At 41.0% G+C, this 22,710-nt stretch overlaps 1 protein-coding gene across 6 annotated transcripts in view; it reads left to right on the forward strand.

Moving 5' to 3' along the window:
- Window positions 1-22,710, forward strand: part of LNX1 (ligand of numb-protein X 1) — a 303,671-nt gene that overhangs the window by 17,879 nt on the left and 263,082 nt on the right. For 3 of the 6 annotated variants that reach the window (XR_012711843.1, XM_075259615.1, XM_075259653.1), the window contains exons 2-3: window positions 4,708-4,820; window positions 14,595-15,045. Coding sequence is in view for 5 of the 6 variants with exons in the window: in XM_075259615.1 (XP_075115716.1) it covers window positions 14,651-15,045 (395 nt within the window). In the remaining variant the exon portion in view is untranslated. Of the gene's footprint in view, window positions 1-4,707; window positions 4,821-10,917; window positions 11,052-14,594; window positions 15,046-22,710 lie in introns of those variants that run through there. The other 3 variants (XM_075259635.1, XM_075259644.1, XM_075259626.1) reach the window with 3 other exon arrangements.

Below are 22,710 nucleotides of genomic sequence, written 5' to 3' on the forward strand. Positions count from 1 at the left end.
ACCAATATGCTATATACAAGGACATATTTTTTCTTTTACCAATATGCTATAATATTGGCCATACGCTTCAGTACTCCGACAAGAATGAGACCCTACACTAAATAAACTAAACTAAATAAACTCTCTTGGACACAGAATAGGTCTACAAATGTGAATACAGGGCAGCATATTCTTTATACAGTATGTTAGTCCCCTTTACAACTCTATTCATAGACTACGACATTGATTTGTGCCCAGAATACTAAGTGATATATTTTGTAATAATTTACAATAAGCATGACTTGTCACTTAAATCACAATATCTTGGCCATTTATCAATGAACAGATGCAACGGCACGGCTTGATTTATCATAGGAAATACTTTATAGGTTGAATCAGAGAAAACAATATTCAGTACAAGCGGAGTATACTGTTTACATAGTTCTAATATACTGCAAGCAGAAAACCTAGAAATAACAAACCACATTTCCCTTCTGTTTGTGCTCCATCTGGGGCTGAGTGGCCGAAATCCTTCAGGAAATGCAAACAAGTAAAGACGACCTGCTAATAAATTCCAAATTAAATACTGAAGAAAAACATTTCATGCCTAATCGCCATCTGTAATCTGCGCGTCTTACCACGTCGACTGAGCAAACATGGAGGTTCTTGTTGACTAGTACTTGGAGTTAGTGAGTTACATCTTGAAGAAGGGCCAAAGAATATTGTGAGGGCTGACACGCTAAAGCTAGCCACTGATATTATAGCTATTTACAACCATGTACAGCCTCAGACCCTCGAAGGAAACTAAATTTAAAAACCACTAAGGATGAGCAAACCAGATTCATCCCGAATGTTCCAAAAGTTTTGTGCCGGACCCAATCCTGAAACTTCGGGGGTTCGCTACCTTGTATGAATAGAGCGGGATTTGGGGGTTCGTCTTGTATGAATAGAGCAGAGCAGTGGTTGAGCATGTATGCTACCCCCACCATTAATCTCAATTAGGCTAAGACCCCACGTTGCAGAATCGTACCTTTTTGTTGCAGATTTTGTTGCGTTTTTTTGTGCCAAAGACAACAATGGCTACAAAAGGAATGGGAATTATATACGAAGTTCTTATTGTTCCCCCTTCTGCTTAATCCACTCCTGGCTTTGGCTCAAAAAAACACAACAAAATCTGCAACAAAAAAGCTGCTTTTCCACAACGTGGGACCTTAAGCCTTAACCTACCAAATATAGCCTGCTGCCATACTTAGCTTCTCTTTAGCAGCCCATAGAGATGCATGGAGTAGCAGTGCACATGTTCAATCACCACTCCATGTATTCAGGGGAACACGGGACCCCTGTTCTCAAAATTATGGCTGGACCCCCAACCTACCAAACACCTATCATCTGAATAGGTGAAACATATAAATCTTGGTATAACCCCAATGTTGCTGCTTCAATATTTTGTAATTGTAAGGAATTTGGGGTGCACCTCCCATATTGATGCATGTTGCCCACTTTGTGACTTATCATTTTGGGTTGGCATGGTGGTACTTAGGCCAACCAACTATTCCGTCTAGTAGTGATGGAGTTCTTTATGTGTGTTCATGAAAAAATGGTCTCCGCGTAAAAAATAAGTAATAGGGGCATGTGAGATGTATGGGAGAAGGTCTGGATGTATGTTTGCATGTATGTGAATAAATGAAATGCTTGGGTTTTGGAGCACACGTGTTTGTATCACCAGGGTAACAGGGGTCGCCACGTCGGTGATGTAGTCATACAGATGAAGACCTTGGCAGCACAGCACTGTAAACAGGCTAGATGCTCACCCCAGCCATGTAGGTCGCTGATGTAGTAAGAGAGGAAGCAACACCCAGACCAGCCACCTTTGCATGTCACTGCCGAGAACACCTGGAAGGGGCAATTGTGCCGACTGCTGCCCTGGGACAAGAGTAAAGCAGAAAGACATGTAAGCAAGAGTCTCGTAATGAGTGCGTGAAGACTGTATGTGTTGTGTGTGTTGGGAGATGAAGTACCCATGTTAGTATCAATATGTAAAAGTATGTATCACCAATATTCAACATTTATCGTATTTTATATACATGATTATTGTGGTTACCCTCTTACCTGCACTTCTCCTCAGCTCTGTTACGCTGGGTTCACACCAGCGCCTTAACTCCGTTATCAGAATGCATGCAGAAGACGGAAACCTGTCATGCCGAGCCCGGCTGTGAGCGCCGGTGAGCGTTTTATGCTCTCCGCGGCAAAACCGTTTTTTTTTTTAAACCGGACACAGAGTACTGCAGTCTGGAGCCGACTCATTCCAGGGCCCCACGTGACGTAAACGCCACCGGAAAAATGCGACCTTTTACAGTTACTGTATAGTGGATGGGATGCTAGCAAATCCTATCCCCACACTGCAGGGAAAAGTGCTCAACAGACACACTGCAATTTCCAGTTTTGGAAATTATAGAATGTCAATTATACCTACATAAACATCGACAGTTTCCCTATACGTATAATGAAAGCAAAACGTGAAATATATAATGAAAGCAGAAACTTTCTCTGAAAAGCACTGCAGGAAGAACTGCGGTGACATCATTTATTGTCATTTATTGTCAGTAATGGATACAATGATGGTGTTATCTATAGAGGTTTTATCTTCTATTGCAAACCTGTCTGTGATGTAAATGAGATGACTGCTAAAATGAATGACCTTACATTATTGGCAAGTGTGCCCCTGGTTTTAGGATTAGTGGCCAGAGTGAAAATAGCAGAATTTAGTACTTTTTTGAAAAAAATAAGATACCATGTTTATATATCTATATGTAATGTATATATGTATTCCGTATATAAATATATATATACAGTCCTATGAAAAAGTTTGGGCACCCCTATTAATCTTAATCATTTTTAGTTCTAAATATTTTGGTGTTTATAACATCCATTTCAGTTTGATATATCTAATAACTGATGGACACAGTAATATTTCAGGATTGAAATGAGGTTTATTGTACTAACAGAAAATGTGCAATATGCATTAAACCAAAATTTGACCGGTGCAAAAGTATGGGCACCTCAACAGAAAAGTGACATTAATATTTAGTAGATCCTCCTTTTGCAAAGATAACAGCCTCTAGTCGCTTCCTGTAGCTTTTAATCAGTTCCTGGATCCTGGATAAAGGTATTTTGGACAAACAATTCAAGTTTAGTTAAGTTAGATGGTCGCCGAGCATGGACAGCCCGCTTCAAATCATCCCACAGATGTTCAATGATATTCAGGTCTGGGGACTGGGATGGCCATTCCAGAACATTGTAATTGTTCCTCTGCATGAATGCCTGAGGATTTGGAGCGGTGTTTTGGATCATTGTCTTGCTGAAATATCCATCCCCGGCGTAACTTCAACTTCGTCACTGATTCTTGAACATTATTCTCAAGAATCTGCTGATACTGAGTGGAATCCATGCGACTCTCAACTTTAACAAGATTCCCGATGCCGGCATTGGCCACACAGCCCCAAAGCATGATGGAACCTCCACCAAATTTTACAGTGGGTAGCATGTGTTTTTCTTGGAATGCTGTTTCTTTTTGGACGCCATGCATAACGCCTTTTTTTATAACCAAACAACTCAATTTTTGTTTCCAAAATGAAGCTGCCTTGTCCAAATGTGCTTTTTCATACCTCAGGCAACTCTATTTGTGGCGTACGTGCAGAAACGGCCTCTTTCTCATCACTCTCCCATACAGCTTCTATTTGTGCAAAGTGCGCTGTATAGTTGACCGATGCACAGTGACACCATCTGCAGCAAGATGATGCTGCAGCTCTTTGGAGGTGGTCTGTGGATTGTCCTTGACTGTTCTCACCATTCTTCTTCTCTGCCTTTCTGATATTTTTCTTGGCCTGCCACTTCTGGGCTTAACAAGAACTGTCCCTGTGGTCTTCCATTTCCTTACTATGTTCCTCACAGTGGAAACTGACAGGTTAAATCTCTGAGACAACGTTTTGTATCCTTCCCCTGAACAACTATGTTGAACAATCTTTGTTTTCAGATCATTTGAGAGTTGTTTTGAGTAGCCCATGATGCCACTCTTCAGAGGAGATTCAAATAGGAGATCAACTTGCAATTGGCCACCTTAAATACCTTTTCTTATGATTGGATACATCTGGCTATGAAGTTCAAAGCTCACTGAGGTTACAAAACCAATTTTGTGCTTCAGTAAGTCAGTAAAATGTAGTTAGGGGAATTCAAATCAATAAAATGATAAGGGTGCCCATACTTTTGCACCGGTCAAATTTTGGTTTAATGCATATTGCACATTTTCTGTTAGTACAATAAACCTCATTTCAATCCTGAAATATTACTGTGTCCATCAGTTATTAGATATATCAAACTGAAATGGCTGTTGCAAACACCAAAATATTTAGAACAAAAAATGATTAAGATTAATAGGGGTGCCCAAACTTTTTCATAGGACTGTAAGGTATATACCGCTACTAGCCAGCTATATGGCATAGATACAAAATAGAAAAAAGTAATAAACTAATAAATGTACAGAGAACTATTTGGTGTCTAGTGAGAAGGATTCTACTTTCGCCAGAGAGTCGGGTGTATACTCTGTCAAGTGTTTACATGACCTGATCTACATATGAATAGCATGCAGCAGCAAGGCTTTACCTGCCAGCCGGGGCGGGACTATGAGGTCACTGAATGTTTCGTGTGAATAACCACCTAATTCATTTACAGGAAGAGTTTTCACCTTGTGACGGGAAAGAACAACTTTATTCTATGTAACTTTACGTGAGAACAATGGCTGCACTAATTCCAATAGGCAACAGCCCTGGCTTCTGCACATGAAGGTAAAGTACAGCACATTACTTATCTATTATAGGATATAAGGGCTTTGGGTTCGGTAAAGTTTGTTCATGGAAAGTTTGGTAGTCATAGAACGACGGATTGTGGGTGTGGGTGATAGGCGATACTTCGTCTAATAAATGATAGGTATCCATGATATGGGCTCGGAGCTATTGACAGCCTCAGCTCACCTGGCCGCAGATCATGGGACTGAGCCATGTCTAATCTATTCACTTGTGACCTCAATAGAAATCAAAGGTTTTGTTACAGGCAATTTCGATACATTTCCAGAACGTATAAATCTTAACTAAAACTGTGACAGATGGTAGTAAGGTCACAGAGCCATGTGCTAAAGAGACAGCATTAAAAATAGTTGTACTGTACATGTTCTGCTGAATTTACTGATCCCAACAAAAACCGGCACGTAGCAACATTGTGCGAAAAGTACTGGCATAGGTAATATCCAGGTATCTCACATTTGTCTTTTACTCATGGACAGACTGGTATGTAATATTGGTACTTTAGTGGACTCTCAACAAGGGTCATCATTTGGAGACCTCTTCTAGACATACAGTTGTGAGATATCTGGGCACATTGACTTGGCATATTGGCCTATTTCTTTGGGTGGGGATTCTATAGCTATCCATACGCTAGTGATTATAGGTGTCCGTAAAAGCCGACCTACACCCCTTGCTGCCAACTTTACAGGTCTTTGTCATGACATGACAGCTGATGACAGATACTGATAGAAATTTGTGTAAATGTTGATCAGATAGGTTGAATGTATTTCAGACATTGTTGGGAGAAGTCATTGGAAAGTTATTCATGTCATACAAAAGCCGGTGAGCAATATTAGGGTACATGGACATATGTTTGGCATCCTGGCATGGTTACCCTCATGTGCTAGATCAAAGACTTCTGACTGCAGTCTTCTGGCTCTTTGACAGATACAACCATGTTTATTGCAGTGCCGTATTTAAGTCAATGGAGTACCAGATAGAGGATCGGATACCCAAATTGTGATAAGTTGGTCCAGCTAAGGCCTCGTTCACATCTGTGTTCGTATTCCATTCGGGGGAGTCCGCATGAGGACCCCCCTCCCTGAATGGAATAATGAACGCAACTGCAAGCATGTAAGTATGACAACGTATAGTGATGTTCTCGTAGTTTTCACTGGACACCACCGCTTGGGAGGTGAATATATGCAGTATTCCTCAATATATCATAATGATCCTAAAGTAGTTGAGGCTACACGGTGTGAGCGACCCCTTACCCTTGAATCCCGAAAGCCGGATATCTAGTTTAGCTACAGTAACAGCACCAAAAGTTCAGAAGAGGTAAAAAATAATGTAAGCTATAGTTATATGTATATAAATAGGTTTATTAAGCTATTAATTACATGACTAATACCTAGATGAACCTGACTGGCAGTGTTAATCCAGCCATACACAAATAACACATCTGTATGTGGAAATGCTTTCCTATTAAAAGCCGTGGCTATATGTAGCAGCAACATGTGAGCTAATAGCAAGGCAGCTGTACAGCATGTGTTATATACATCGTGTCATCTTAGATAAAGATAACTAGGCAGATCGAGTGACACAATCTCCACACTACCATGTGTCTAATAAACTCAATGTTATATTATAAGAAAGCGACTGCAAAACCACTGGCATCCTGTTAGCATAATGAAATCTGTAGAATGGAAACACAAACAGGTCCTGATCTAGTCTGGTGGATTTAAAGGGAAGGTGTCAGCAGTTTAACCCTTCTTTCCAAATCGCTGTCAGCATTATATATTAGCTAGGGAGACTTACATAAAGAACATATCCTTGTGTGCTTTTTAGATGCTATCCATATGTAATAGGCGTCTGTAGAAAATGCACTTTGAACAATGTATGCACCACATGCAATTAAATCTCTAAGGTCAGGGCCCCAAGTACCATAAATGACGTGAAATGGCTGCCGCGGAAAAGGCGCTGCAAAAAATGCAGTGTTTTACATTAACTGCAAAGTGGATGGGATTCTGGCTAATCCCATCCACACATTGCAGAAAATAATCTGCAGCAAAAATGCAGCAATTTGGGAAAACGCTTATGTTTTTGCAAATCGTAGCTAGTCAATTATACCTACGGAAATGCTGGCAGATTCTGTATAGGTGTAATGAAAGCACAAAGTCTGCAGAGGAAAACTCTGCGGACTTTCTGTGAAAAGCTCTGCGAGAAAATCGCAATGTGTTTCTGCCACAGTTTTTCCTGCAGCACTTTTGACTGTGGCCCGCTAAGTAGGACCTTAGCCTTAGTGTTCACTGGTTGCTACTACAGCAGGTAAGTGTCCTTTAATCTTGGAGACAACCCCTCACATTTAGTCTTATGCTTGGTTCACATCTGCGTTTGCATTCCTTCCGGGGGACCCCCAGACGGAATACCAAACGCAATTGCAAGCGCTGTGCAGTAAAAGCACATGGACCCCATAGACTATAATGGGGTCTGTGTGCTTGCTGTGCGCTACCCGCACGAATCATGCGGACAGGAAAGTAGATTGTGAAGTACTTTCCTATCCGCATGATCCCTGCAGAGATCTGTTGACAAGCACACGGACCCCACTATAGTCTATGGGGTCCGTGTGCTTTCACTGACACACCGCTTGCAGTTGCGTTCGGTATTCTGTTCGGGGGTCTTCATGCAGACTCCCCGGATGGAATACCAACGCAGATGTGAACGAGGCCTTAATTAGCATCTCTGACCATGGGTGCAACTTGAAGGAGTGCAGAGGATGTGGATGCTCCAGGCTTCAGAAGCCTTAGCTATAGTAGTACTGTAAACAATACATTACAGTTGGAGGCCTGGTACAGAATTGGAGCCCATGAGCTTCATGGTTACACCTCTGTCTCTGATACTCACTATATCATCCACTGTCCCCTGCAATGTGACAACAATCAAGCCTCAGTTGGAGCTGAATTTGCAGTTGAGTTTGCAGGACACTTGCCAGCTAAAGTAACGCCCACTGGACACTTCATTCACTTATATATCGGATGTTCTGTGCAGTGCAGGAGAATAAATAGTTATCACAATTTATATACAATATCATTTGTGTCTGATCAGATCGGTATGCAGTAATTTATAATAGAAAACATGAAGACAATTTGGAGGAGAACAGAAGACGGATATGGGCATGTGTTTGTCACTATCTTCTATTCTGTCAGCCTACAATGCAATGGTCGTTTTGCAGCCTCAGGGAATAAATGGCTTAATCCGTATTAACCAGTCACATCTCATGATCTGTGGGTCACGGAGCAGTTTTCTTTGGCATTTGCAGCCTGACCCCTGAATGAAGAATCCATACAACTCGAATCCGAATATTCCATTATATTATTCTCTGTGTTGTGTTGTATGTGTATGTTGCGTAGATCTCAGCAGTCTATGCTACTCTGCGCTCTGTAGGAATTGCTTCATGCTGTTTGAGCAGGTAATCTTTAGCATTATTAAATGCCATGCATGAACGGGTGTGCAGGCATTGCACATTCTAGTGCAGCCAAAATCTCTCCTTTCTGAAGAAGCCTGAAGTACGTACATATTTCTCTGATGGTAAATGGATGTAATGTACTCACTGATATAATTGGATATAATGAAGCCTAGAACATTTGTGACATCTTACAATAATGCAGAATAATGTGTGATACTTAGGGGCCTATCAGTAGGATCAGATTAGATGACAAGAGCCCCCGGCGCTCCACCATTCCCACAGCTGAATCCATTTACTGACAAGGGCTTATTCACTAGTCACATTGTCTTCACTACTTTCACTGTGAATTTACACTAGAACCAAAATACACGAAACAGATACAACGCGCCTGTGACCTGCATTGTGGTAATGGCTGCCATGATCCAGGATTCAGTTCAATTTGCTAAGCAGAAAAAAAATGGGGGCCTAAAAATTATTAAGAGGGTGTCCCCCATTCATAATCCAGCCATGCTACTTATTGGTGAAGGGGGGCCCCACAGTGACAGTAATGAGATAAGACCCAGTCAGTGGTCAAGCTAGATGTCATCTCAGCCATCCAATGCATTGACATGTAATAAATGGGTAGTTCGATAGATATCATATGGTTGTAGAGACTGGCTGAGATGTTGTATCTGTCTGTAATATAGTGTGTCGCCCATACAGTACATTGGGAATCTAGGGACCTACTATGGCCGCAGCTGCTCATGGGCCCACTATAGGAATCAAATGCTCCCTCGTAGGCCAGTTTGAACCTGGTCATAAGGAATAGCTGTTCAGTCAACATATAAGGCGTATGGGCTCCTTTACTCACTAACTATGTATCTGTACTGAATGTTAGTATTGTGTGAGTGAAAAACTTAAAATGTTGAAAACTGAACCGATGAATTGAGTGAAACAGAAGAACAACCATATTATAATCCTTATTTCTGTTATCTATGTTCAGGTTACTCTACATAATAGGTAGATAGATATACAGTGACAATCGAAACTCCACAGCTTCAGGCCTATGTGACGCACAATGTCTAAAGATATTGACAAGAAACCTTAGCCTGCACTGACTTGTCCAAAAATGTACACCAAGACGTATTAGCCACAACATGTTAAGGAGTCATCTTCCATGCATACTTGTACTGTACAAGAAAGCAGAAGTGTTTTCATATGTTATTAGAGATAACAGGATCCCACCTTTTCTGTTGGATTCCTACACTTTGCTTCTTGGTGAGATTCTTATCTCTGTAAAATAGTGCTGTATAGGGTCCTAATGCCACTCTGTAGTGGTAAGCAATAGGGGTGTGCTACTATATAGACTCTATGTACATCTTTGCATAATATAAATGATGATAAACTCATGGAGAGTTCACAATGCACTTACAAGACTGCCCCTAAAATAAAAGGAAAGACATCACATTGAACTTGGTGTCTGATGTAGGCAGCCTGCCATGGACGAGGAGTTGCTGAACAGAGTCATACATAGTTATAGAATCACTTGTATTGATTGAAATCCAGATAACTGTGATCTTAATGACCCTCTACTTAGTAGCTCTCCTTGTATGAGCCTGTATGCAGAAATATCTGTCAATCAATAGGACCATCCTCCGGACTCATAAGCCCAGGGACAACTGGGAGTTAATGAGATTGTCCTATAATTCAACACTTATCAACCATCCATAGAACTGGTAATAAGTGTCTGATTGATGCCCCCCCCCCCCCATCACAAGAACCAGGTTCCCATTCCCCCCATTTGAATGCAGACAGTGGTGCATGCCCGCTGCAGCTCCACTACAAAAAGAGAATGTGTGCTTGACTGTATATGTCATGCTGATGCCACTATGTACATATTAAACATACACCTATGACATTAACAGAGTGAAGTATTGGAGCTGATCTTAATAGATGGTACAACTCATGATATACACTGTCTACCAATAAGTATTTGGACACCTGTGGTAGAATATAAAAACACCATTTATTCATATTGAATAGTTGGTAGAACCCAGCAGATACTTCCTTACGGATGGGATTGATCCACACAATACTCCCGGATGCCTGGTGAGACTCCTGGTGTATGGGAGCCATCCCATGCCGCTGGGTGCGGTTTCTCTGGCCAGCACTAATCGGTCTCTATCTCCTAGTTTCAGGATGTACATCACGACCGCAGATATCTTCATTTGCATGGGTGTCCAAATACTTATTGGTAGACAGTGTAGAAGTCTCTGGTGGAAGGAAGTGACAGAGAGTGGAAGTGCTAAAGGGTAACATTATATGGACCCCATAGCTACGACCCTGCCTGTTAGCTCAGGTCAGACAGGGTAACCTTTTTTCTGCTTCCCACAGCCAGAGCATTGCAGACATTTGTGGATTTAGAAAATTCTGCATACCGTAAAGAGAAAGACTTCCCCGTCAAGAAAGACACAAACTGGCACCCAGGAAGAAGCTATTGTTATACCCTTTTTTTCACCAGTAAACTGAGTTACTATATGTTGCAGAACTGTCTCTTGAGTCTCATTCCTGTACTTACCATCCTAGGTACTCCAACCCCCATCAGACTCAGGAAGGCTTTACTACTAGGACGTGCCCTGGGCACTGCTACACTACTACCACAATCAGACACCCTGCGGGCACCCTTAGCATTGTACCAGCCTAGAAGGAATGCCAGAGGATTTGGTAGAGAACCCTACCACCTTGACTACAGTGACTACAATTCACAACTTTCTGGCCTTTCTCCCATGAAGGTGAGAAGATAGAAGATAGGTGATGAAATCAATATATTCTGCTAGATCTGTTATGAAGCATGACTATTCAAAGTATATATATATATATATATATATATATATATATATATATATATATATATATATATATATAGTCAGGGTCTGGGGTTGCTAGGTGGGGTGGCATAGACACACAAGTCCAGTTTCTTTTAGTCCAAAACAAAGGTAGAGTTTTATTTTCACTCAAACAAGTAGTGCAGCACAAAGGGAAACAATACAAAAATAAATCCCTGCCCGGCTAGGCTCTAACTAAACATAGAATAGGTTACCTCACCTAGAATAACAGAAATCGAAAAGCCAGTAGAATCATTCAGGACACAGCTCCAAAAATATGACCTCTCTGTCAGCTCTCCAGCCAAACTCTGCCAAAGTGTTGCTGCTGGAGCAACTTCTTAAGCCTCCTTGACGAGGAGACTCTCTGCAGCTGAGTCACTGCCGGAACATCCCCAAAGTGTGGACTGGAGGGGGGTGGAATGACAGGTTCCACTACCAACCTACCTGCCATTCCTAAAAATCCAACCCAGTACTGAGGATTTACCAAAATGCTCAGCAGACAAAGGTTGTCTGCTGAGAACAAACATTCCTGGAATTTTCTCATCTCACCCACCTGAGTAGTCTGGGTGAGATATACACCCCTCCATTACCTGACCAGCCATCGGCTTACAGTATATATATGAAACACCATGGTTGTCACTTTAAAACTATGACCTACAGTAGCTATGGTAGGATTTTTTTCTCTGCTTTATACATTGAATGGGCAAGCCTTACAAGTTAGTAGAAACTTATTTCTGCCACAGTTCTGTCACAGAGTACATGTAGTATGCAGGTTTTTACAGTTGTTTTCTTTGACTCCTAAAATAAACACAGCTTTCGAGTTTTTTACCTTTCTTCGGCTTACCTAGGTTGAATGAGTAAGAATTTTTCTTTTGAATCTATAAATCCTTCACGGCTACCCCAGCTAATGTTCCCACATGTCAACATTTCCAGCAGAACAATAGCTGTAAGAAGGATCATATGCTGATTTGGGGGAGTTAGGGAAGCTTTTATGTTTGTATATACTTATCATTTTCATAGTTTGAAGGAATGAAGAGATTTTGTGGTTAAAATTTTATCATTTGAAAAATATAAAAGTTTGAAAGAGGACAAAATATCTAAATTTTCTGAACAATGGTAACTTACATTGGAAGATATGTGACCTGAAACAAAAATCTTTATTCAATATTTAAATACATTGTGATTGATTTATTTATTTATTTATGTAATATTTATTTAATTCTCTTCCTTGTGTGCTAGGTCTGTTAGGGCTCGTTCACACGGCAGAAAATTTTTAGTTTTTTTGGCGCGGCTAGCCATGACAGGATGCCAATTCAGTGCCCGAATGAATGGGCCTAAACAGGAGCGTATCTTAGGTTATGACGATTCTTTTTTCCGCTACTAGCTAGCAGGAAAAAAAAGCGAGCGGCTCCCATTGAAGTTAATGAGAGCAATTTTTTCAGGTAGATCTTGAGGCAGATTCAGCGTCAAAATCCACCTGCAAAAAACTCGGAAATTCCTCTTCGTTTTCTGCCACTGGCATTTTCGCCGCGGTCTACCTGGATGAATAAACCTTATAGGGAGTCTCGAGCCGCGGACACTGCGGCTGATTCGAGCAGGACACTTCTTTTTTCCAATCAAGGAAGATGCTTCTTCGAAATTGAGCAGGACGTTTATGTATTCTGCATCCTGATGAAAACAATGAGAGGCAGATTCCGGGAGGAATCCGCTCCACATTCAGGGGCGAAGTTGGCTCCCAAATCCAGAGCATATTTCTCTATGAACACAGCCTTAGAGTGCATTCACACTACTGATACGCTGCCTGATTCTGAACATTAAAACACGTTCAGAATCAGCGCGTATAAAGCAGTTCCATTCATTTCTATGGGAGCCAGCTCCCATTGAAGTGAATGGTAAGTGCTCGGGTGTACGGCTCAGAATGAGCAGAGCTAGCCATACACGCGAGCACTTCCCATTCACTTCAATGGGAGCGCTCGTAGTGAAAAAAGCAGCCCATTCATTTCAATGGGGAGCGCTCATATGCCGGCTCCCATAGAAATGAATGGAACTGCTTTATACGCATTGATTCTGAACGTGTTTTAACGTTCAGAATCAGGCAGCCTATAAGTAGTGTGAATGCACCCTTTGGGTGGGAATTTATAATAAAATATAATGATTTGTGTCATCTTTGTTTTGTATATGAAATTACTTCAAATATAATAAAAACAACTGCTATAGCATCTCAATGATGTGAGGATCCTCATATCTCCTGTTCCTCTGAGAGTATGAAATACTCGGCTTACATTGATGTACTTCGATGACGTCTATACTGCCGGATACATACATTATAACAGGTTGTGGATTAAATTGACATTTTACACCAGTCTTGAATTACGGAGAGCGTAAAGAAAGATTATGTCACTGGTGAAATAATGATAGACCAGGAACAATGCCAGGTTATTATATTTATCTCCAGTCTCCCGTCAATAAAAACAATGACCTTTACAAGACCGGGCCTTCTCTTATGACATAGCTGTGCTCCCTTCTGTAAAATCCTCTTTTGATCTCAGGATATCAGAACTATTGAAGGAGAGATGTTTGTTTGTGTGTTTTCCTCCAGACAGATTCTCCTGCACAGGCCAAGCATAAAGATGTTTTTTTTAGTCTCGAGCACAAATCCCTGTGGTTATCATTACCGTCCTTTACAGTAGCACGTTACTGCAGAAATGGGAGCCATCCATTATTCTCACTGTTTGATATGACATAAAGGGTGAATCTTACATTGAATAAAAACTACATCTGCTGTCCTTGAAGCCTTGGCTTAGCTATTCCATATATGTAATTTCTAAAAGCCAAATACTTCAGTAGCTACATGTAATGTCGCCGCATACAATGAACGACTGTCATCTTCTATTATATTCTGAAAATTGACATATAATTAAGTCTTGATTTCTTCTACATTGTGAGATATCACAAAACCACCCCCCTTCAACTAGGTTGAACACCGTGTTCTTTGTAGTCTCAAATTGTTAGTAGTGTTTTTCCTGCAGGAGGCAAAGTATAAAAGCTGAACAGAATACAAAGTTAAAAGGGATTAACTTTGCAGCCGTTATTTCTATTGCTCCATTACATCTGAAACAGAAAATGCAGCAACTTTGCAAATAGTCCTCATTAAAAAAAATCACCTACCGTTTTGTGTCTACAGTTCCTATGCAGACTGATGTGTTTCCGTGATTGAATACTATACACAAACCTTATGTAGTTTTATCCTCAGCCATTCTCATTTCCACCTATCCATTTCCTACTAGCAAGTATTTGGTAGCAATGATATTTACCATTCAGCCATATTGATTATAATACAATTTTCACAGAAATACCCTCTAAACTTTTACTTTTGGAAAATGTTTTATTATGTTTATTGCAAATGCACAAGTGTTATTTTTAACATTTTTGTCTATGTTTACGCCCAAGGTAGTTTGATCAGCTCTACAATCACCTTGGAACATACAGACATCTGGATCCTTACCATGGATTATAGCATTGAGATCGAAATGTTGGACAATGACGCCCTGGAGTCTTTATGTGCCGTGTGCGGACAGCTGCATTCTGTTGAAGAAAACCACTTTTACTCATACACAGAAGAGGTGGATGATGATCTGACATGTCACATTTGTCTACATGCTCTAGTTGAACCATTGGATACTCCATGTGGTCATACATATTGTACCCTCTGCCTCACTAACTTTCTTATCCATGAGAATTTCTGCCCCATGGACCGGAAATATATCATGCTACAGTCATGCAAAAAGTCCACCGTGTTGGTAAAGAACTTACTGGATAAACTTTTGGTCACCTGTCCTCTCAGTGAGTATTGTCAAGAGGTTCTTCAACGATGTGACCTTGAAGATCACCTTCTAAACAGGTAGGTCATGGTTTATCATACAGAACTGCAGCACATTCCCATACAGTGTTCTTCCAACAAGTGTTATGATATATACTCGTATGTATTGTATAATTCAGGAGGGATCTTCTAGTCAGCAGGTTGGTTAGGAGGAAGCTTTTGGATAATGATAGTTTCTGAAGGGTTGGGATGCAAATTATTTTTAATTGTCCTATTTAATGTATTGAGAACTATTTATTATTTATTATACCTATTTATATATCAAGGAATTGCTCTAAATAATATTAACTTTCCAAAAACAATAGCGTTTGGCTTGCCGCCATTCGGGTCCACCGAAAATGGAGACCTGGTCTGCTAAAAAAGTAGTGACTCATGTACACCCACGGACCCCCATGGACTATAATGGGGTCTGCTGGGTATCCGTTGGTTTTATACCTTGCAGGACTTTTCTCTCCACCGATTTTAGATGGAATCTGCGGGGAAGTCTCATACAGAGCTAGCCTTAAAGGGTTGTTTGTTTTGGATAAACCCTTTGGGATCCTTATCAATCAACTGTAAACTAAGGGGGCGCAGAATGTTATGACTCTATATAAATGCCCGAGGTGCAAAACATTTATGAAAAAGGGCATCCGTTTTCACTTTGTGGCTAACAGATTAGAAATCCATCCTTTAGAATTCCAAAGTAGGGTATTGAAAATTGTGTTTAACAAGCAGAGTAAACCTTCCTAAAATCTCTAACTCATTACTCATTGGCCATAAGACCTTAATACCATTGGTTTGGAGACCTTATACTATAGAGTATAATGGCCAAACCAATATCTGAGGATAACACTTCTTTATTGTTTATGGTTATATGTACGATTGTACTACCGTAAATATGTTTACTTGTGGGAAATAGGATCTAAAAAGATGGCATGATATTTTTGTCATCCATCCTATATTTAGCTCAGACAATGTCAGTTATATAGATGCAGAATAATGTATTTCATACTTCACCCATACCCCTTGAAATTTACAGCACTACATTATTTTGACAGCTGTGTGCAGCAGATTGATGTTACTATAAAGATTCTCTTTTCTGTACCTTGTGTTTTCACTGTCATGCATCACCAGACAAGATTTGGTCCATAACTAACCATACACTCTATGTTATAAATGTCAAGATACAACGTAAAGCGTTCCTCCATTTATAAAACCATCCTTCATAAATAAATAGTGCAGGGGAATATAAGAAAAATCTATCTTATTAAAGTGGTATGCTTCTTTCTCCACTTAGGATGCTTTGCTACTCCTTCACTTCCCAAAGGCACTTATCTCTATTTATAACGTCCATATCCATTTTCAGGCAGAAGTCTATGGAGAGGGGAGGGGAGGAGGAGTCAACTGTCTGCTAGTAACTAATTTCTTGCAGTAAAGTGGTCAAGTATTATCATGAAAGATGTCAAAAGAGCTCTCTCATTCACACAATAGCAAAGCTTAGCAGCCCCAGTATATGTGTGTCTTTTCAAGCAGCTTTCACAATGCTTCCTCTCCATAGACTTCTATGTACGAAATAACTCATCCTGACTGGAGAAGGAAACAGATTGCACAAATAAGTTATATTACAAAGTTTCTTATATTCATTTGCACTATTCATTGATGAAAAGTTGTTTTATAATTGGAGGTATGCTTTAAGTGAGTGACTCTAATGTCAGTACATTGTAAACTATTTAAACCATCTGAAAAATTGTATAGTCTCCACGACTAACAACCCAATATATAATATAATGTTCATAAGGATCCTCCAAACAGCAGTGTGCATGGGCCAAGCCATTTCTATCAGATGCAGGGGGAAACCGTACATATAACGACTGTCTCAATACTTATGTGTTTCACATGCATGCAGATAACACAATGCAGTGCCTTCAAGGTGTTACAAAGGTCTTTATGTTGCTGTTTGAAGAAGAATATCATTATTAAGGATGACTTGAGTAGTTAAAGATGGGTTTGTGCTAAGTCTCTGAACTATAGAAGAATTCTTATGAGGTTTGCATGTGGTTACCTTTGCGTGCAGTGCGGCACCTGCTTTCTGTTAGGTGTGCACAGCAGCTTGTGGATTTTAGATCTAAAGAGAGTCAAAAATTATCATCACATGCTCAGTTTGTTGCAATATTTAGACAGATGTCCAGCACCTTGATCTGTCATTTCTGTGCGGCTGATGCTACTGGTGATGAATGGTGACTTATGGCCTATTATTGTGTCAGAACCTGGGCCCACCAGGGGATTCTTGGTACTCTGGTGGGCCAATCTGATCTTGCTTAAGATGTGTTTCTGAGCACAAGGTTACTAGTTATACAGCATTAAAACATCATTTTGTGGAGAACCTGCAAAGCAACTCGCCTGATTCCAGCACTGCAATAGAAATCGTCAGGACTGTATTCTGCGGCCATCATTGAAAGAAGATGCCCATGATCCTTTCATGTTCTCCTCCTTCTTCTCCTTCCAGTTGTTTGCATCCTATAAACACCTTTCTCTCTTCTCTTTTTTGAGCTTTTTGGATGACTGCACAGTTACTAGTCTGCGCGCCTGTTTCCATATCCTACCATGACTAGCTTTAGGTCAAGCATGGAAAAGCACCGATGACATCAGAAGATGAGATGATGACATAGTGCTAATTGGTTGGCTTGTTTACAAGTGTACTTTAGGGCTACAATGTGATACAGACTATAGCTATGTATGAAGCTGCCAGCACTCTTTGTATACATTGTATTGAGCTCAACAGACACTAAAGGCTTATACACACAACTATGATATGAATCATCCAGGAAAAATGGCCATGCCCTATTTGCAACCACGTGGCACCTGTTTTCTTGATTCTACGACTGATAGAGGACTTTGTTTTGTTTTTTGCTGGTCTGCTCACACTGCTAGCTAGCTGAAAAAGAAGTATCCCACCCAATCTTGAGGCGGAAAAATATTCTCAAAATACCTTTGATATCATTTGGGCGTTTCAAGAAGCTTCAAGGTATACCTCAAGGAAATGTGCTGAAATAAGAATATGTATATATACATACACACTAACACACACACACATATATATATATATATATATATATATATATATATATATATATATACAACTTGGCTATCTTTAGTTGCATGATGGGGCCCCCCTAATTAAAACATTTTTAGATATTCCCCACCATTTGCAGATCAAAATCCCCTTATTTGGCCCACACATAGTACAACACCCCCTTTTTCTGAAACCCACACAATATACAACATATGGTATGTGACCCCATTTTTTGCCCGCAACAGTATATGACCCCTTTGCTATGGCACCCCCACAGTATACGACTCCTTTTCTATGACCCCCACACACACACACACACACACACACAGTTCTTGACCCCCCTTTTTTATTCCCCCAGTATATCTCAGCTGGCTACGTCTTATATTACTGCAATAGGCAGAGAGTGATAATTTACTCACCTGTCCACGGTCCTGTCCAGGTCAGCCTCGGCCGCCACCTCCAGAATGCACTGCATCCGATACTGAAGAACGGACATAGCATCCTGGTGTTCTCAAGCATTGTGATGTACGTTCAGCACTGCCTAGAGAGGCAGCAGTGGAGACCATCCTGAACAGGAGTGTGGATGTTAATTATCGGCCGTTACCTATTGCAATAATAGAATGGGTAGCCACCCTCCGATTTAGTCCTGGAGGCGCTGTCTGAGGCAATCACCTCAGTTCGCCTCATGAAGTTGCGCCCCTAATCTAATGTGTATAAAATACTTGGCCTATGTTTGATCAACATATGTTAGAAACAAAAAGTATCCTTTATTCTCAATAGAGAGGTCTGGAAACAGCTTATTCTTCTGTCCCCATTGAAAACACATGCACGCTTGGTTTGGTCGAAACGTTTGCATACAAGAAGTTCTAGCTGAACTCTATTGAAAGGGAATGGTCACCTTTACTATTATCCATTATTTACAGTATATACCATTATAATTGGCTCCTGGTACTAGTAAGGATCAGAATCACTCACATACTAAATTATCTATATTACGCTACATCTCTGCTCTTCGGAAATTTCGGATTACAGACCAGTACTCGGTGGTTTGTCCTCGTATTAACCAAATGCAGAATATGAGAAGGTGTGGGCGATTTGGGGACCATGTGCACCAGCTGAGTCACATTTAAGTTCTGTTGTGTGACATTTATGGTCATGGTACATCAGAAACATGTTTTCTATAATATAAAGATGCAAGATCAAAATCTGTGGATTAACATATAACATGCTTGTAAGAAAAAGTTTATTTCTGATTATAATCATTGCAAACTCTTGGGAAGAAAGAAAACACATCAAATCCATTATGACAGAGGAGCTCCCCGGTCCCAACCAAAAGGAGCTATAGAGAAAATTGGAAACACATCCGGGTCCTGGCACACACATGTTCGGATAAGAAGAAAGGGTACGGGTCATCAAAGGTAAAAGTCAGCCCTGCTATCCTAAGCTGACATCGCTGCAAGAAGTGATGTACGATACAAAGCTTGGAGATATGTGCATTATGTCTGCCTGTATACAATGTCTGTCTGTCAAAACGGGCAAATATAGAACATGTCTATTTTTAAGTGGACTATTTTTTTTGTCTGTCCGAAAATCGAAAATGTGAATACAGTAATTCACTGTGTACCATGATGACATGCTGGTAGGTTTACCAGTATTTCCACAGACCACCATTAGTATATGCTCATTATATGGGGAGTTATGGGTACGTTATACCTTTGTTACTACAGTAGAGACCAGTGGAGGTGGAGGCCTTCTTATTATTTTGTTTTTATTTAACATATATTACAATTATACTGCAGCCTGCAAGTCAGCTTGTATTATCATAAGACATGCCGCAGGTTGCCAGCTGGTAATATAATAACCCTTAAGGCATGTTGGATTTCCCTTAAGGCATTCAGAATTAAATGTAGATTTCTCTAATCTCTGATCTTAGACAGGTTGTTCAGATTCATTTACCAGCCAAACTTCCTGTATTACTCATTTAGGCATGAGCACAGTGGATATACAAGTAATACACGCAGGTCAGATATCCATGGTGTCACATACTACCTCTTTTAAGACTCTCAGAGAAATTTCTTAAAGAGGACCTTTCACCACCTCCACCATTTCTAGTCCTTAGAGTCTGTTAATAGTCACCACTCCTCTGATTCCAGCACAGTTGGAATTTTCTCTCTAGCTCCCACCATTGCCGGGAAACTAGTGTAGCTAGTTTTGGTGCCATTTAATAAATACATAGGGGCCTCCTGACTCTTCCCTTTATGTTGGGGGGAGATAAAGATGGGGCTGCTGAGATCCTTTTATCCTTGCAGAGGTGTGTCGCTGCCATAGGTGTTGGACAGTGTTTTTCTTCCCTTTCTCACTTCATTATGCATGCGCTGGCCAGGGTTCCTTTAGAGGTATCACTGTGAAAACAACTGTTTTTGTACATTTTTGGCATTGCCTTCAACCAGTGTCAGAGTAAGCCCTTGAGATTAAAATAGTTTAACAGTTTTGAATGTAGAGAAATGTCCGGAGCCCCCACAATCGATATTACACCCATTCTCCACTCTCTGATGGAGAAGAAAGGGAACAAAGAAGAGGGAGCCTCCAGTACAGTGTATGGGAGTGACAGAAAATCCAAACACTCTTCTAATCATTGGTAGAATGTATCCCCACAGATCTAACATGTATGACCTACATACCATGTGCACCCAATGCATATTATCCCTCAGATTTTCTACACCTGCCCTGTCAAGTACAAGCATGCTCTTAGATATAGCGCAGGGGTATAATAAGCCTGTCTAACTGCATACTTAACATTATCCTGTCATTCTTATGTTTAGTCTTTTTTATTGGTTAATAAAAGGTTCCATACCATGAGAGCTAGGCGCTTTTCTCTTTAAACCAGATGATCCAAAGAGCAGGCAAATAAACACTGCACACCGCCATATAGATAGCTATAAGTGGGATTATTGTAAGATCCCTGGGGACTGGTGATCACATCAATATCTGCCTCCATGGTGGTTGGTATTATAATACTACAGGATCCCTGGTGGTCTAGGGCAGAAAAGGGGGTTATTGTCATCCTCTATTGTGGTCTAGGCCAGAGCAAGAGTTAATGATACCATTCCTGGTGAGTTAGGCCAGTCAAGGAGTTGACCTTGTCACTTTCCTTGATGGCCGAGGGCAATAAAGAGTATACCTATTGATTCATAACACCTCTAACACCTTACAGAGACACCAGTTTTGATCAGTCAGATTCCATATGCCGAGAACCCCCCAATCCCTGAAATGAAGGAGAAGAAGCACTTTAAATTATAAAAAAACACCTCTACCTCGGGTTTTATAATGTTGACATAGAGCTAGTAAGGTTGAGCGTTCCATCAGACTAATACATCATATACGACATATACTCTAACAGAGGGCTCCAAGAACATTGTGTAGTAAACCTTTTTGCAAGATGTCTCTGTATAACTGTAGTCTACTATGATACATAGCAAAAAAATATATCAATGTTTACCAACCCCATGGAGCCCTATGAGTATATTAAGCGTATATGTGTGAGTTTTCTTGACTAATGTTGGCAAAACCCACCAATTTCATTTGGACTTGCCAACCATCTAATGTCCATAGGGTCCTCCGGACTCTTCCTTGACAACAGATGTAGGGAAAAGAAGTATAAGGCTATTGAAATTCAACATGGCGGAACCAGTGGCATAACTAGGAATGGCGGGGCCCCGTGGTGAACTTTTGACATGAGGCTCTCTCCCCCAATCGTCACCGACGCCGAAGACCTCGACCGTCCCCCTCCTGCGCATTCCTGCGCGTTCTATTATCCCCCATAGTGGCCCCTGCACACAGTATAATCCCCCATAGTGGCCCCTGCACACAGTATAATCCCCCATAGTGGCCCCTGCAGACAGTATAATCCCCCATAGTGGCCCCTGCACACAGTATTATCCCCCATATTGGCTCCTGCACACAGTATTATCCCCCATATTGGCTCCTGCACACAGTATTATGTCACACTGTGGACACCCATAAACAATTATTATACTCTGGGGTCTTTTCAGACCCCAGAGTATAATAATCGGAGACCCAGGGGGAGAAAAACATAAAAAACTACTGTTTCTTACCTGTCCCCCGGCTCCTACGCTGTTGGCCTCCACTGCCATCCTTCTATAATGACGTCGGACGTCACATGACCCGGGACGCAGGCCGGGTTCATGTGACATCAGAGACGTCAGACAACAAGGAAGGAGGCCTGGCCAGGATTGTGGAGAGGTAAGTAACAGTGTTTTTTATGTTTCTTACCTCTCCCAGTCCACCAATCATTATACTCGGGTGTCCGAAAAGACCCCCGAGTATAACGATAGCAGCGGTAGCGGCTGTCACCGGGCCCCCAATGTCCCGGGCCCTGTGGCAGCTGCCTCTGCTGCTATGGCGGTAGTTACTCCACTGGGCAGAACCTTTCATTCCTCGAGGAGATAAGTCTATGCCAGTGGTGTCTGGTAGTATGTGCTCCTCTATCCCCATCTGTATGCTTAGCTCAGCCTGTATATGGTGGACACAAGGGTTTCAGAAGGGATAGCTGACAGCTATCTTAAGTGTGTGGCAAGCCTCGTGGCAAAGATTATTTTCTTAATGGACATAAA

This window comes from Leptodactylus fuscus, chromosome 1 (assembly GCF_031893055.1).
Source record: "Leptodactylus fuscus isolate aLepFus1 chromosome 1, aLepFus1.hap2, whole genome shotgun sequence".
NCBI lineage: Eukaryota > Metazoa > Chordata > Amphibia > Anura > Leptodactylidae > Leptodactylus > Leptodactylus fuscus.